Below are 15,713 nucleotides of genomic sequence, written 5' to 3'. Positions count from 1 at the left end.
TCATGTACGTATCATTTTTTCATGTTTGCATTCGTCACCTCAGTCACTTTAATTGCCATCTTCTTCAGTCAATCGTGTATTTTATCACCGCATTGAAGTGTGTGTCTATATTACGCATTGTCCTCCAATCAGAAGATGTTATCAGGACTGCGATAACAAACACTTGGTACGTCTTAGTCACTATGAAGAGCTGAGCAGCTAAAATGCGAATATTGCTGACACCTTCCTTACAATCAAACTTACCTTTGACCTCAGATAGGTCCAAATCAAGACGTCTTGCTTGGCCCACCAATTCCATATTTATTCAGCCATTTCCCCACATAGTTGTATTCTTTTCACAGACACGAGGGGGCGCCCGTGACACATAACATTAGCACATTTACTTTTCCAGCTCAACCTGAACAAAAGATTCAACCCGGCTCGTCATAAAACGTTTCGAGGTTAGTAACGATGTGGAAGGAACTATTTTACGCAGGCTCGTTAAGAATGTGTCGTATCACACAAATACTGTTCTTATGACGTTTTGCTGCGTTTGCTTAAGTTACGGTATCTTTATCGATTATGTTTTGCACACGAACGAGATCAGTTAAAAATGTTTTATTTGGGGCATTTTCCAAAAGTTACATACATGAAAACACACACACACACACACACACACACACACACACCCACACACACACAAAGACAATAAATATGTCTCTAAAAGATACGTGTGCATTCACACTGCAGTGGTAAATAGCAAACGTGTGTGCCATTTCATTAGGTACACTAACATTATCCATATCCATAATTTCTATACATCTTGTCCTCTTGTTCTGTCGCAGGTGAGATGGAGCCCATCGGGACTGGTCATTAGCCAATCGCAGGCACATGTATACAAACAACCTATGTGATAATATTCACAACTAATTTCCAATTTAGACTCTTCAATGAACTAACAGGCGTGTTTTTGTAACGCGTGAGGAAGCAGCAGTACCAAAGACAATTTTGAACCAGTTTCAGAACGGTGGGTCAGATATGCCAACCACAGAGTACAAAAGCCTACATTAGAGACTTGATTATTATTTTTAACCAATTGGAAAGCAAACATGTGTTGTCAAGATATTGTCAAGCGAGCATTCAAGCCAACTTGAGTACATAGTGGAAATTAAACAAGAGTGCTAATAGACACTGAAAGGGTCCGTGCACTTCATATTTTATACATAAAAGAAAAAAAACATATTAGTGAACTATAAAATGTTTACTTAGAATAAGATATAAAGTAATTAAGACTTGAAAACGTTCACACTAACCTATGGAAAAAATGTATTATCCACCAATGTGTTAATAAAGCTTATGGAGAAGTTAAATCAAACTAACTTGAATTACATTAGAATTCCACTGTGAGTGTTTTTGGCCCGTGAAAAGTGCTTGGTAAATACAGCTACTATCACTCAAACTAATCAATATGTGTGTACTATAATAGATGCAGTAAATACTGGACTCTATATTTTAGTGCAACAAAGCACGTTGGCACAATTTTATATAAACAACCTTTGTCATGTCAACAGCGTGTTATTTCATCCCACCCAATCCATCTGATGAATTAAATTTGAAGCTCGGAGAGGGTCTGTCAGTGGACTTCCTGTCTGGACAGGAACCACACCTTCATGGGATCCTTCTTCCCTTTCATGGTGACGGGGCCTCGATAAGCCAAATGGAACTGAGGGTCCGCATTCTCGGCGGACTGCAAGCACCTGGAACAACAGCAAATTATTATTATTATTTGCCTACGTAAAATATACAGAATTATGATAACTCTAGGTCACAAGTGATTCTTAACGTTGGTTTGATATCTTTTAATTAAATTCAAATGTTTTTTAATCATGCTAATGCTAGCTACACAAGAGAGGTTTCATACATTCGGACAAATTTTTAAATACAAGATATGTCTTGTTTGCCATCAAGAATGAACAAAGAAATGTATTTTTTATCCAGTTTCACAGAGCACTATTAGTGTATAATTTAGTATTTTTTTCCACTCATCATCCCAAATTCAACAAAGGGAATTTCATAACAAACATTTTTCTCACCTGTAAGTATATTCTGAAACATTGATTTTGCCCTTTTCACCGGTGGTTTCCGTGCGGCTTGTGAGGTTGACGGTGTTGCCAAAGAGGCAGTACCGGGGCATTCTCTGGCCAATCACCCCGGTCACTACCTCTCCCGTGTGAATCCCGATGGTAATCTGCAAAAACAACAATGTTTCCATAATAGCTTCAAAAGCGGCACTTGTAAGCAATCTACAGACTATTTGCCTGTCAAGCGGTTGGCACTGTGGTGGTCTTCAGAGCGTGAAGGCGCTCTTGTGTGTGAGATGAATGAGAATCTATTTTTAACTCTGGGAGAGTGAGATGATTTGAGTGTGTTTTTGCTCTGAAACTCCACTCCTCTTCAGTGTATAGCCAAAATAAACACGCTTTTCTTAAAGCGGGCATGTTCTCCAGTCAATGATACAATAACAATCCTCAACAGTACATTTGAAAACAGAAAATATGCTTTTGTTTAAAACTAACACAAATGTATACAAATGTTTAAATTAATAAATATGTTAAATGAATAATTTTATCGTGGCGTCACTTATAACTCAAACTACCGTTTTACCTTTATATTACCAATAAAAATTAAAAAAAAAAAAAAAAAGCCTCATGCTTGCTGCTAATCCATGGCTGTACAGGTGCATCTGTTCCAGCCTCAGAACAAAGTTATAATTACCTTATTTTCATTGGTGTGTGCTTAAAAATAAATACAGCAAAATATACAAACTAATGAAAACACACTTTCTGCTTGCGAGCAAATCACTGTACAACGTCTTAGCCTTTTCACATACAGTACTGTTGCATACAATGTCAGCCTCGTTGGATTGTTTGTTTTTATCTGCTTAATTCTTATTCCACCAACCCAGTATTAAACAGAATACCATGTTTAGATTACGGTGGGCGCATAGAACATATTATTGTCAATTTCTTTTTTTACTTGACTTCCACTTTGAAGGATCTGTATAAGTTTCTGTCTTTTAATGGAACCACTGCAAAAAAATTCGACAAACTTCAAACTGAATGTGATACACCTGTATAAGTACCCAAATCTCACCTGTACGGGCTCATTGTCCACTTTGACTTGTCCGGCGATTTCCAACATGTCGAGCGCGAGGTGACATATGGACTTGGCGTGGTGCGTGCACGGCTCAGGGAGGCCGCTCACCGTCATGTACTTGTCACCCACCGTCTCCACCTGCGTAGTCAAGATTCCATAGCTTCCAGTGAGACCATTCTTTTAATTTGAAAATTGCATTGTGGGAGCACACTAAAGTCGAATGACTTTAAATACATAGAACAGCCAAAAATATACTTGCTGATAAAGACTTACAGTCCATCAGTTTTGAAACAATAAGGTAGGGGCGAGCTCAAGCAGTGTGAGACCACCAAGCCATTCAGCTCGTAGAGTAAATATTACTTCTTTTGGTGACCCAGTGCCTGAAGCCAATGGAGGCTTAGCTGGAAGTGGCTGGGGTCTGTTTGACTCCTTCAAGTGCATTCTTGTCTGAAAGCCTGCAGTGTAAATCTGCCACGAGAGGCCCATAAAGCGTAGCGCTGACTCTCAAAAGCTGCTCTGTCTTGTTTAGAAATCCGTACTACTGTTCCACTGGCGAAAAACTCAAGTCAACTACTATAAATAGTCGTTCGCCAGCACGCAATCAAGGTCGTTACGTCACGTTCTTGCACCGGAGGGTCACTGCTGCATTCTAACATAAGAAGGAGCATTTTAGGACCACAATCAAAAGAAAAAATATTACATAACTATGATAACAATATCGTAATCTTATGAAAATAAATTTGAAACTCCTTTAGAAATTTGATGTAATAAAATTAGACTAAAGTCGTATTTTTTAAGATGGCTGAAAATGTATTTTTGAAACGCAGGTCATAGTTGAATTAGGATGCAGTGTATTTAAAAAAAATATATGAGAATAAATTCTGATTATGACAAGTTTAAAAAATCTACATTTTATGAGAATATTTATCATTTAAGAAAGGAGATGTAATATTTCAAGAATAAAGTTTTCGACATGCAATAATCTGATGAAATTAAAAGTGTATTTTTTTTAAAAAAAAAGAATTGTCTGATAAGGTATATTTTTTGCAAAAACAAATTTGGTTACGTGTGTTATTTCCAGGATTTTTCAGAAAGAAACTCACAAGTCATATTTTACCAAGTAAATTCCTAACCTTGTACACATAAGGGTTCTTTCGCGAGTCAGTCAAGATGTCGAATCGGGTGTAAACGTCGTTGAGCAGGTTGACGATCTTGATGGCGCCTTCGGCGGAGGCGTGCTTGCTGCAGAAGGCGTTGAAGCCCACGATGCCGCTGAAAAGAATGGTGACGTTGTCGTAGCGCTTGGCCGGGACGGGTCGCTTGTGTCTCAATTCGTTGGCAACAGACGGTGGCAGGACGGAGTACAGCAATCTGAAAAACCAAAAAAAATGAAGACGGAGAGTGCGCAAGTGAATATGTTGTCATGTGGACAGATTGGATGGCGTCCTTTTGGATGGGCGCTTTTATTTGCTCACCCACAATCTTTTGGTCATTTCTACATGCTGGCTGCATTTGGATGAAAGGGTGGTGTTTCTATGGCAACGGCTGAGATCATGGAGGCTTGGTCAAAGCTTTCTGGCATGCAAGTAATCTATACAGAGGAGCTTTCAAAGTCTAATTTGTCTAATGTCATGGTTTGTATTAATCGATCGATTCTAATTGAATTAATCTCCTCTGGTGTATAACTGTTGCCATCATAAATAAAATCTTCAGCAATACAGGCAATGATTTAAGTCAAGGTTTTGTTAAATGCTAACAGGGAAGCCTTGCACTGTTATGAGTGTTGGGGCACCATCCAAATGGACAACACTGATATTAATAACACATAAGTCTATCACCTACTAGTCTTTTTTTCTCTTAAAAAGTGCTGCTCACCTCCTGGCAATTGGTCAAAGTAACAGTTAAAAGGGCGGCGCAGACACAAATTTGTTTTATTAACAGCACAGCAGCCTAAAAACAGGGACTATCTCCACAAAAAAAACTATTTTTGTTACTATTTTTTTTCTGTTGGTTGCTGCAGTCAACTATTTGTGAGATCTGGTGAATCATTATTAAGGGCAATCAATAGCTTTTACTTCCTGGGTCATGCTAAAGGTATTTCTCATGTTTCTTTGGCTCCAGCTATTTCATAAATGTGGAGTTGAGTATTCTACCAATTACCAATTATCAATAAATTGACAAAAAATATGTTGCCTTTTTAAGTAACATGCATGTGAGTTGCAGCTATTATTTCCACTGTCGTATCTGTGACTGAGTGTGTATGGCTTTGAAAGGCGGGGTCTGCCCTGGCGAGCGAGAAAATAGCCCAACCTGTCCGTTTTCTTCTTCTCATCCTCCAGGGCCCGGAGTGTGTGCTGCAAGCGGTCGGTGAGGATCTCCAGCTCCTGGGTCAGCTTGTACTCTTCACGAAACTGCTCGCCCAGCAGCACGAGATCCCGCGTGGCATCATGCAGCGGGATGTCGCTCAGGTACAAGCCCCTTCGCGTCAGGTCGTCCAGGTTCATCACACTTTTAAAACAAAGAGATAAAATGGTGGTGCTATAGTTGTTCAGTTGTGAACAGTCTGTGAAAACAACATTCTCTAATAAGGCTCAATAAGCGAATGTTTGTATATAAGCAATCAGGGGTGCGACCACTGTCATCCACAATTAACTGCTGCTCATAGTTTATATATATTAATTTAATTATTAATATATTATTAGCTGCTAATTGATGTCCATGAGCTCTCACAAAATATTTTTTATATTATATATTGTATTCTACAATGTACAACCTTTGTACTCTTGACACTTGGCTTTGATGTCATACCTGTGCATTTTTGGATCAGGAAAATAAATGAATAAATCACAAAAATCAATTGCCTTCAACTGAAATAGGTGGTGGTTGTGTGACTTTTGAGTATAGTTATGGCGTAATTTATCGGGGCCAAAAAAAGACCCGGTTACTGTTTGTTCAATCAAGAGGTTGAAAGATGCCGCCCTTTTTTTAAGGGTTGAGCGAAATAGTATGGTGTGAACCTTCTCTGCCCTCTGTTTAAGTTTCATATTATCTTTATTTCATGCTGTGTCGCAGCCTTGAGGGTGATGGCGGATGTTTTGTTCTCTGCTGTAATAGTGTCTTTGATCTATGGGGACGAGCTCTCTTGAAACTTGCTCTCCTCTTTCCAATATTTCCAATAAAATTACTGAGACAAAAGGCAGCAAGGCTAATGAAGGTGACAAGAGAATCTCGGGTTTCATTGCTCGTACGTGGTTTTGTGCTTGCACACGTTTGGTCTGTTTGAAAAAAATCAATGACAAGATTGGTCTGTGAACACCGAGGTACAGTGCAAACTTACCTGGGCGAGCAAAGAAAGAGGATGTTCTCGGCTTCAGGCAAATAAATCATCTGTCCTTTTAAACGTAAACAGCTGATCTCCACTCCCGTCAGCTCGTCCTCGTTCTCCACCGTCTCCACATTTAGCAGACCCTCCTGCCAGGGTTAGACAACCTTTATGAATATTTCATTGAGTGTTCCTCCACAAAACAAGCCTAAAAACAGGGCGCAAATGCATCTTTCTTTTTATTTTTAAATTCAAAAAGCGTTTTACTAAAAGGTCTTCAATGCACTGCCAGCCACAGGGAACATTCAGAGCATTATGATTGAACTGAAAATATGCCTTTATTTGATTTTTTTTTGTTCTTAATATGGATGCAACGTTAGATTTCATTTTAAATTTACTGAATGTTTTCAAACATCCAAAATTGGTTTTAATATTTCCATCAACGAGCCTTTTGTTGCAGAAGGTGCATTTAATTCTGGAGAATTGAATCTCTTAATAGGTTGCCATAGAGAATTAAACACCAAGTAAATAAAAAAATAAAACGTAAATAATGAAATACTGAACCATAGAGTTAATGCCAGCTTTATTCATTTTGAGTTCAAGTGAAAGTTAAGTTGTTGAGTGTGTATCTTTTAGGTGGAAATAACACAAGAAAGTTTATGACATTCTATTAAGACATTACTTAATTAAATGCAAATTACAAATTTCATCCATTTTTAACCAAGTGTTCTGAACTATTCACACACTTTAGATATTAGATAATTCTACAACTCCTCTGGATCCTTCAGAATGGTGCAAAAGATTTACTTTATCATGTCAAAAATGTCGGATACGATCAGAAATACTGTAAAATGTAAAAATTATATTTTCCATGAGTATCCTTGCCCACCTTACAGTTTTGAGGTTTTGTGTTCGACTCCCAAAGAGTCCCACTGAACCAAAAATAAATAAATAAACAAATAAAAATTAAAAATTAAAAATCACTTTTGCCAGGGAATGTATGTAACCACAACCATCCATGCTAACGACGAGAGCTGAATGAGAAAAAATATTTAGAATCGCATATTCCACCTATTAACCTGTTGAGTAATTGGCTCATATTTGATTTTTTAACTTTTGTGAAAAGTCATCCCTCCAGGCAAAGTTTTGCGTCAGCGATTTTGCTTTGACCTTTTTTTTTTTGTGTAATTGAACAATTCGAGTCATTCCATAAATATGGTAACCATGCATCTGTTAGAAAACTGTGTCGCAACAATGACAATTCTCACCTTGCTTCGCAGGACAAAGACTGTGTTGATGTGGGACAGAATGCCATGGTAGCTGAAGTCAATGTGTGGGCGGACCAGGGAGAAAACGGACGGGAGGATGCAGGCGCCAGGTTGGAGCTAAAAGGCAGAGGAAAATTAAAAAATACATAATTCAGACACGCCAGATTGTACATTCTTTTACAGATTCCAGGTGTCCAAGATGTCATTTGAATAACAACTAATGATCATTGTCTTTTAATGGCAAGCAGACCTGAGGCAGCACTCGGTAAATAGCGTTGCCGCACTGCGTGAGCATCAGGTCTTTGTCGAACATCAGGTGAAAAGGAAAGGCCTTGCAAAAGGTGTACGGGCTGATGCGCGTCTCCTGCGTGCCGTTCTCTTCGAAGCCATCCAGGTCCTCGTAAAAGGCCTCTTCCTCCGAGTCCTTTTCCTCAATCAGGAACTTGATGTGGTCGCACTCCTCGCTTTTGGGCTGGATCATCTGAAGTTAAAGTTGAGGATGAAACTTCTTCCTATTGTTACAAAATTGAGTTAGCCTCACCTGAACCAAGTGGTACAATTCAGTTCCCTATGAATGTTTATGTTTTCGTTGAAAAGAGTACCAAAATATCCAACACGAATCGACCCACTTTTGTGTGGGTCGCAGGACTCAGTACCACGTGGTTGGCCAATCACGACCCGCTCCGTTCGTTAATATGGCATTTACTTTTTCAAGAGTCATGCAATTTTGCTGCATTAATTTAGGCGTGTCCTTCTAAAATTGGAAAAAAATGCATGAAGTATTTTTTGTTTATTTATATTAATTTCCCTCATAAAAACATTTTTCTAATTACATTTATTTATTACATAATTGATTGATTCATCCATCCATCCATTATCTGTTCTGCTTCTCCTCACAAGGGTCGCAGGGTGATTGATTCATTATATTTGAATTAATTTTAAATAATGAAATAAAAGATATGTGATTTTTAAAATTATATTAAGGAATTGATTATTTGATTATCGACAAAACACCTAGCCCAGAGGTCACCAACATGGTACCAACGGGCACCAGGTACCCCCTGAGGACCACTTAAGTTGCCCGCAGGCCTGTCATCAGTGACAGGCGTCAATTTATTTTTTTTGTGTTGCCCTTCTAAAAGAAAAAAATAGTGCCACTTACCAGCGAGCTGCATCTTTTTAAACCTCTTGTCAGAATTTGATTAATTTCACATTTTTTGGGGCAATATCTATATTGTCGGTCCACACGCGTGGGTGTTATTTTTAATCTAAAGTGTTGGAAATGATTTGGCAATATTCTACTGTCGGTATTCATTTTTCACAGGACTATATTCTTCACAGTGCAAAGGTGATACAGCATTTTCTATGAAGTAAGCTTTGCTGCTGAAACTGAATAGCAGCCAATTCCCTAATGTTATTTAAGTGGCAAGTAGTCATTTAAGTGATTGTCAGTGTCACCTCCAGTGAAAAAAATAAGCAACAAAAGTCACTTTCATTGAAAAACTGCACTTCATGTTTTCCTTAAGTTTTATACTTTGCAGAAATCATCCCCATAGGCCAGTTCTGGTGGGTCGGTTGTGGCCCGCGGGCCATATATTTAAAGTGATGACTCGTCCAAACTGTACTGTGAGTTTTAGTCAATTATCAATCAATGTGGCTTTTACGTACTTGCCGTCCTTAGATAAATAACTTAAATTTACCCTTACAATATTATTGTAGAATGTATTAATCTCAAGTCTCTTAGAGAAGAATTACGTCAGAGCAGCGACGATGACATTAATCAGTGCTGTCATAAGGCACACTGACGTCAGACTGCCGTCTCTGCGCCCTGTTTCCACAGCAACCGTGGCTAATATTTCCCCAGATTGGGACTTGCATTAGGAGCGTCTGCCGTTTTTTTCCCTCCTGTGCTTTCATTAGACACCTGCACACAATGCTGAAAAATATATGATCCCGTCTGCATAAAATGATTAGGGGGCAGCAACTGGAGAGCACGGTGGCAAAGAATGTTCCCATCATGTCATGATTGTAGTCTTATTAGCATATATATGGGTAAAAATTATGGATGAAAATAGTTCAAATAAATGGAATCTTCTTGAAAATACTCAGTGTGAGAGAGACTATTTCTTAGATCTAAAAATATCCCCCTAGTCACAGATATCTTCCAAAAAGTGTCTCTAGTACCTTGGCCTTTCTGTCTTTCTGATCATTTCTCATATCATACCTACTCCCTCCTCTGCACTTGTCAATTAGACAGGATCCAGGAGACAGTGGGCAAAAAAAAAAATGCATGCAAAAAAAGGGGCAAAGCAGACCTTCATCTCTATCTCTGTGCCATGGATTTGCTGTGCGACCGTTTTAATGATGCCAATCACGATATCCTGCAGGCCTTCTCGCTCAGAGTAGTAGTGCAGGATTAGATTGTTGCCCTTCTCCGCGTCCGTGCAACGGAACGAGGGTGCCCTCATACCGGGGTAGATGGTGCCCAGGTGGTCGTGGAGGGCGTCCAAATTCTGAGAAAAATCATTAACAATCAATAGTAATCAATATTCAGTAACAGCGAAGCCATTCAGCGATTAGTATTCATAGATTGGAGGAATTGCTGACCAGTCCATGTTCTACCCACTACCTCACTTCTCGCTCAAAGTCAGTTGGGATAGGCAAATAACATTCGTGTAATGTTGTTCCAAAAAAGTAACAAAAACAAATTAAGAGTATCTTTCTTTTGCCGCTTGCAACAGCAACTGTCTTTTGCTTGTAAAACAGGCTCTCTATGACAGGCTTTCTAACCTCTCAATTCGGAAACAGCCTTTTACCTGAAGGAATTCGCGAACATTCGAGCCCAGCACCCGCAAGATGGTGTCATATCCCGACTCTTGGCAAAATTCAAAGAACATCTTTCCAAACATCTGCAGGATGTCTCCTGCATCGATCTCTGGAATGCAAAAAAAAAAAAAGATTGAGACCTTCTGATATGGTCCAAGGCTGGCTATGTTTATGTGGTAAAGAAAAACCCACTGTAAGGTTGGTTTTATAACATTTCGTATCATGCATGAAATACTGTTGATGCACAGAGTGATGCACTTGAGATAAAATTAACAATTCAACTAATTTGCTTTGATAGTATGAACATAGTATGAATGTCCTCATAGGACTCTATTGGCAGACACTGCAGTGACATCCAGCTCGAGAGTTGGAGCGAAAATGTTGCCTTTACAAACTTAATTAAAAATGCCTCATAACAAACGATCACAATGTATTCCACCAGGCAGCCTCCAATTCAAAGTCGTAAAATTCTACGACTCATAAAACTTGACAGAAATGTCAACGCTGTCAACACTCATACTGGTCAAAGGAGACTGTCATCTGTCACATTTGTGAGGTTTGGGTTAAGGGTTAAGGGTATGATGAAGGGAGCTATGGTTTTATTGGACATGAATATTTTGTCTGTTTTTTATGATTATATTATTATTCTATCTTTCATGTATATGTTTGTTTTGTTTCAAGTACGGCTTGTACATCACATCGTACAGTTTGTTGTATATTTAATAAGTGCGAAGCTGAGCATTATCCATTATTACTGCATTATTATTATATGGTTTATAAGTGCCTATACGAGAAGTTGAAACCATAAATATACCACAAACTATGATCCCAAATGTTGTAATAACATTTCTATCTTATCTTTCAAGATTCCTTTAAAAAAATAAATGTCTTACAGGCGGTTTGATTAAAAAAAATAAATAAATGCATCAAAAGTATGCTACCATCCCAAGCTAAACTTTGTTCCTCATAAAAAAACGTTAAAAAAATGCAATAAATCAGTAGAGTTGTCACATCAACATCCTTCCTCGACTCGAACTATCACATTCCTATTGATCAAAACTTTGGCGCCATCTTGTGGCAATTTATGGTGTTAGAGAAAAAGCGCAGAAACAGCAAATTTGTGAGTTTTCAGCAAATAGCCGAGGATCGATTCTACAGAAAAAAATGCCAATAGGTGAAATTGCAAAGAACTAAATTTAAACAAGCGGGTACGCAATGTAATCCTGAACATGTGTAATTTTGACCTTTTCTGGCAGTCAATCCAAATTAAGTATCTTCGCGAAATTTTGTTAGATTGTAAATCACAAATCAATGTTTCGTAATCCTCAAAATGAGAAATGTCATTAATTTACATATTGAATCTCAACTGTTATTGTAACATTAGTATTGCTAGGTGAGCCATAACAAATAAGAGAACAAACTCACTGAGAACTTTGCTGGCAGCGGCGACCAGGTCGTACGTTTTGCTGTCTTCATAAATGATTCGAACGAGGAACTGGCCCTCGATGTCGAGTTGCGCTTCCCTCCTGGAGATGAAATTTATGTCATACCAGACATCCACACGTCATCCTTTATATTACACACTTGCTAGTGAAACAGTTTTAAATCTGCAGTCACTTATAAGTATCACGGGGCACTACGGCTTCATGATCTAACAGAAAATGTAATGAGGTTGTAATTACTTCTGCTCAGGCTGAGAAAATAAACCTGATTTATGGACAGTATTCACCAAGTCATTAGAAGCCGCAGCAGGTGAAAAAACATGCCTTAAAAGGTTTTTAATGGAAAAACGTGGATTAATTTGTCAATTGCTGAACCAAATTGAAAAAGAGAAGAAGTAAGGTGATAAATTGTACATGAGATATCAGTGAAATGTGGTATGTCTGCACTGAGGAGAATAACAACTTTGGAAACATTTACACAAGACAGCTGCTGCTCTTAACTTTCGCTTTTCACTTTTTTTCCTGTTAGGGTCGTGGCGGGTTCAGGGCGCAATGCAGAGCGTGCTAAAAAAAATGTCATGTTGACATAAAACTGTGATAGAAAAGGAGGCGCTGAAGAGCAACGTATTGAAATGCCACTTGTACATTCTTTGCAGTGATCCTCAGGGTTTTCCCACAGCTTTTTTTCCCCAAACATTTCCAACAAAACATAAAGCGCATTGTTTTTCAGAGTCACCTGCAAGTTCCACAAAATAACACAGCTAAAGTGCCTATAGTCCAAATGCAAAAGCATCTGATATGTTAATTAAGTAATTTTATTTTGTTGTTCTTTTTATTCCTCGTTCCAGATAAACCTCACAATCACACCAAGGGTCAATTTAGAGTGTTCAATCAACCTACTATACATCGTTTTTGGAATGTGGGAGGAAACCGGAGTACCTGGAGAAAACCCACTCAGGCACGGGGAGAACATACAAACGCCACACAGGAAGGCCGGAGCATGAATCGAACCCTGCACCTCTGTACTGTGAGGCGGACGTGCTAACCAGTCATGGGTTCATACCCCATAAATTTCCTTCTTACATACTGGGTGCTGCCAGCAGTTATTTTGGTTATTTAAAGTGACACTTGATTAGGCTGAACATTGGCACTTATATAATAGGTCTTTATGTAAATGACGTTAGCACTAAAATTTACGGCTTTGTTTTTTTATTTTTCATGTCTACATTTAGGACATCTCAATGACACCCATTATTTATTACTTCGTCACATGCTATTGTCACCTAGTGTCTGAACAATCATCACCAATATTCATTTGCACAGCTCCACTCATGTCCACTTCAACTTGCTTATGGTTTTTAGTTTTTAGACATTTAGAGGTGCTAAAGTTTTGTTAAACGTCATAGGCAGGCAGTCATTAGTCCTCCCCAGCTAACAGGCTAACACAGCTGCTGCTGCCGCGGCAGCAATTACAGTTCGGCCGCTGATACAGTCAGAGTTTGCAGCGCGGAATGATCTTCCTACTGGAGATCCATACAGCCGAGGAGCGCCTCGTGTGTCAATTTCAGGTTCAGACAAGTCCTGGCGGTTGGCTTGGTGAAATTTTAAAATTGGACTTTGATCAATCCACGCGACGCGAGTGAGGATATGCAGTGCAGAAAATGGATGGATGGATGGATGGATGGGTGGGTGGATGGGCAGACTTTGAAGAATTCGGAGGAACGGAGCTCCAGCTAGGTGGCCAACTCTCTAGTCGAGTGGCGGGCTTACCCCTTGGAGGTGAAATTGGAAAAAAAGTTAAGTCAAGCTAACCCTTACAGACTAAAATTTAAATAAGGACCTATGAACAGTTCAGCTTTGAAAAGCCTCTTTGATCACATGTTCATATTTTGAGCCACGGAGAGGCTAATCTTGTGATATTTTCAGAGGTTCAAGTGGTCATGATAGAGATGTCCACATAAATTCTGGTGTCGATTGATCACCGTGTTTGGACAATATAGACAATGTATGTACAATGATTTTGAATGGACAAATGTTGCCCAGTTTCTCAGCTGACTCCCACCAAAACATAGTAAGTGGTAAAGGGGTGTGGGTATATTGCTCATTCGTTTCAATAGTAGTTAGTTTTTTACTGATTCCTCCAAAACATCCATCCATTATCTAAGCAGCTTTTCCTTACAAGGGGCAAATGGATCCAATTGAAAATATCATTTTGCTGATACATAAAGAGAGTTTTCGATTGAAAAATGGGTCATCCTGGCTGGATGATCTATTTATTGATTGGCACACATCTGATGTTGCATATTTAGACCGCGTTTTATTGCCTATGCTTTCACTGTAGTTTAGATTTATAGTGGGTGCTTTTCAATGTATTTATTTTGTTGGGCTATTTATCAATAAAGCACTTGTGTGTTTGTGTTGCACTCACATCGTCAGATAGCAAATACACCCGATTCAGATTTGAGAATATGTGATTTACTGAGGTTTTTTTTAATCCCAATTGCTACCCCTTGAGAGTAGTAAATCATAATTGGTCCACTGCAACCTCCATCCATTATTCTCACAAGGTTCACAGGCGTGCTGGAACCTATCCCAGCCGTTTTTGGAAACTAGGCAGGGTTCACCCTGGACTGATTGACAGCCAAACAAATTCTCTTCATGATCAAAAATTATTTCACCAAACGAACAGGCTTGTGACTTCATACTTTTCATTGTTATTATTAGAAGTCTGCTAATGAGTTATTTAGACAAGTGATGTTAAATAACACTATTTGTCCTGCTGTGTGTTTTGATCTTGTTTGTTAATCATTGAAAGCAAGCGTCCAGTGGGCCTGTATCACGTCTGAGCTCAATGCCAGCTTCCAGTCAAACATTTTTATATGTCATCACGAGCGAATAATAAGCATAACAATCATAAAAAAGCAAAACAATATACACTCACTTGATGTCTTCCCACACTTCCGGTCCGTAATTCCTCAAAACGAGCAGCTCCAAGGCGTGATTCACAAAGCCGTACTGTAAATACATGACAAACAATAACAGCACACTTTCCTGGCGCTTTGAGTTTAGCTCGAAAGGATTGTATGGACAAATTAGTACCGCAACGATGACATATTTAAAGGGTACATATCGGATTGTATTCACCTGTTAATATGCCGAGTAATAACGTACCAAGCGGACAAGAAGCGCTGAGCAAAAACGTCACCGGGCTTAAAATATGAAACACACAGTATACCTACCATAGTGCAGCCCACTCTTCCTTTCGCTCTTTTTTTAAGCAAAAAGGGTCGCTTCGGACAGAAGCGTCATCGTTCGGTTACAGATGCTGATAGTCGTCTGCGTGCATACCACCTCGCTCCATCAGTTTGCGATTGGCATCACGCTCGTCCAATTGCGCGTCAGGACGTCTGTTACGTCAGCGGCGCAGCGGGCCAATGAGAAGGCAGCGTAGTTTGTTTAGAATGATGATGCTGGTAAACGCCTGCACAGTTTGAGTTTGAGCTCTGCTGTTTCACAACATATACAGGATACAGTGGTTATATAAGAGAGAACATGTGAACTGGGATTAATGATGTGCTTTATGAGTATTCTCCTTTTTTTTTGCTCTCTACTACAAGATTTTCTGTTCCAAGATTTTCTTTTGAATATGTGTTCAATAAATAAATCAACAAACTGATGTTAATGCAGAGTTAGACAGCCACAATTTAAATTGCTTCTGAG

At 39.0% G+C, this 15,713-nt stretch overlaps 1 protein-coding gene across 1 annotated transcript; it reads right to left on the bottom strand.

The window, feature by feature from the left end:
• Positions 1-582: 582 nt before the first annotated feature.
• gucy1b1 (guanylate cyclase 1 soluble subunit beta 1) lies at positions 583-15,376 on the bottom strand. The gene is made up of 13 exons (XM_088302467.1): positions 15,233-15,376; positions 14,935-15,008; positions 11,977-12,077; positions 10,542-10,660; positions 10,041-10,238; positions 7,976-8,206; positions 7,726-7,842; positions 6,473-6,606; positions 5,446-5,643; positions 4,269-4,506; positions 3,133-3,273; positions 2,073-2,227; positions 583-1,736 (listed from the first exon to the last, which is right to left on the bottom strand). Exons 1-13 carry the CDS (start codon positions 15,233-15,235, stop codon positions 1,613-1,615), a joined length of 1,833 nt encoding a protein of 610 aa, XP_088158593.1. The 5' UTR covers positions 15,236-15,376; the 3' UTR covers positions 583-1,612.
• Positions 15,377-15,713: the final 337 nt, after the last annotated feature.

This window comes from Idiotropiscis lumnitzeri, chromosome 8, assembly GCF_059441095.1.
Source record: "Idiotropiscis lumnitzeri isolate Australia: NSW breed Sydney's pygmy pipehorse chromosome 8, RoL_Ilum_1.0, whole genome shotgun sequence".
Taxonomy (NCBI): Eukaryota; Metazoa; Chordata; class Actinopteri; order Syngnathiformes; family Syngnathidae; genus Idiotropiscis; species Idiotropiscis lumnitzeri.
Note: the sequence above shows the minus strand (reverse complement) of the source record. Positions and strands in the feature narration are given on the sequence as shown.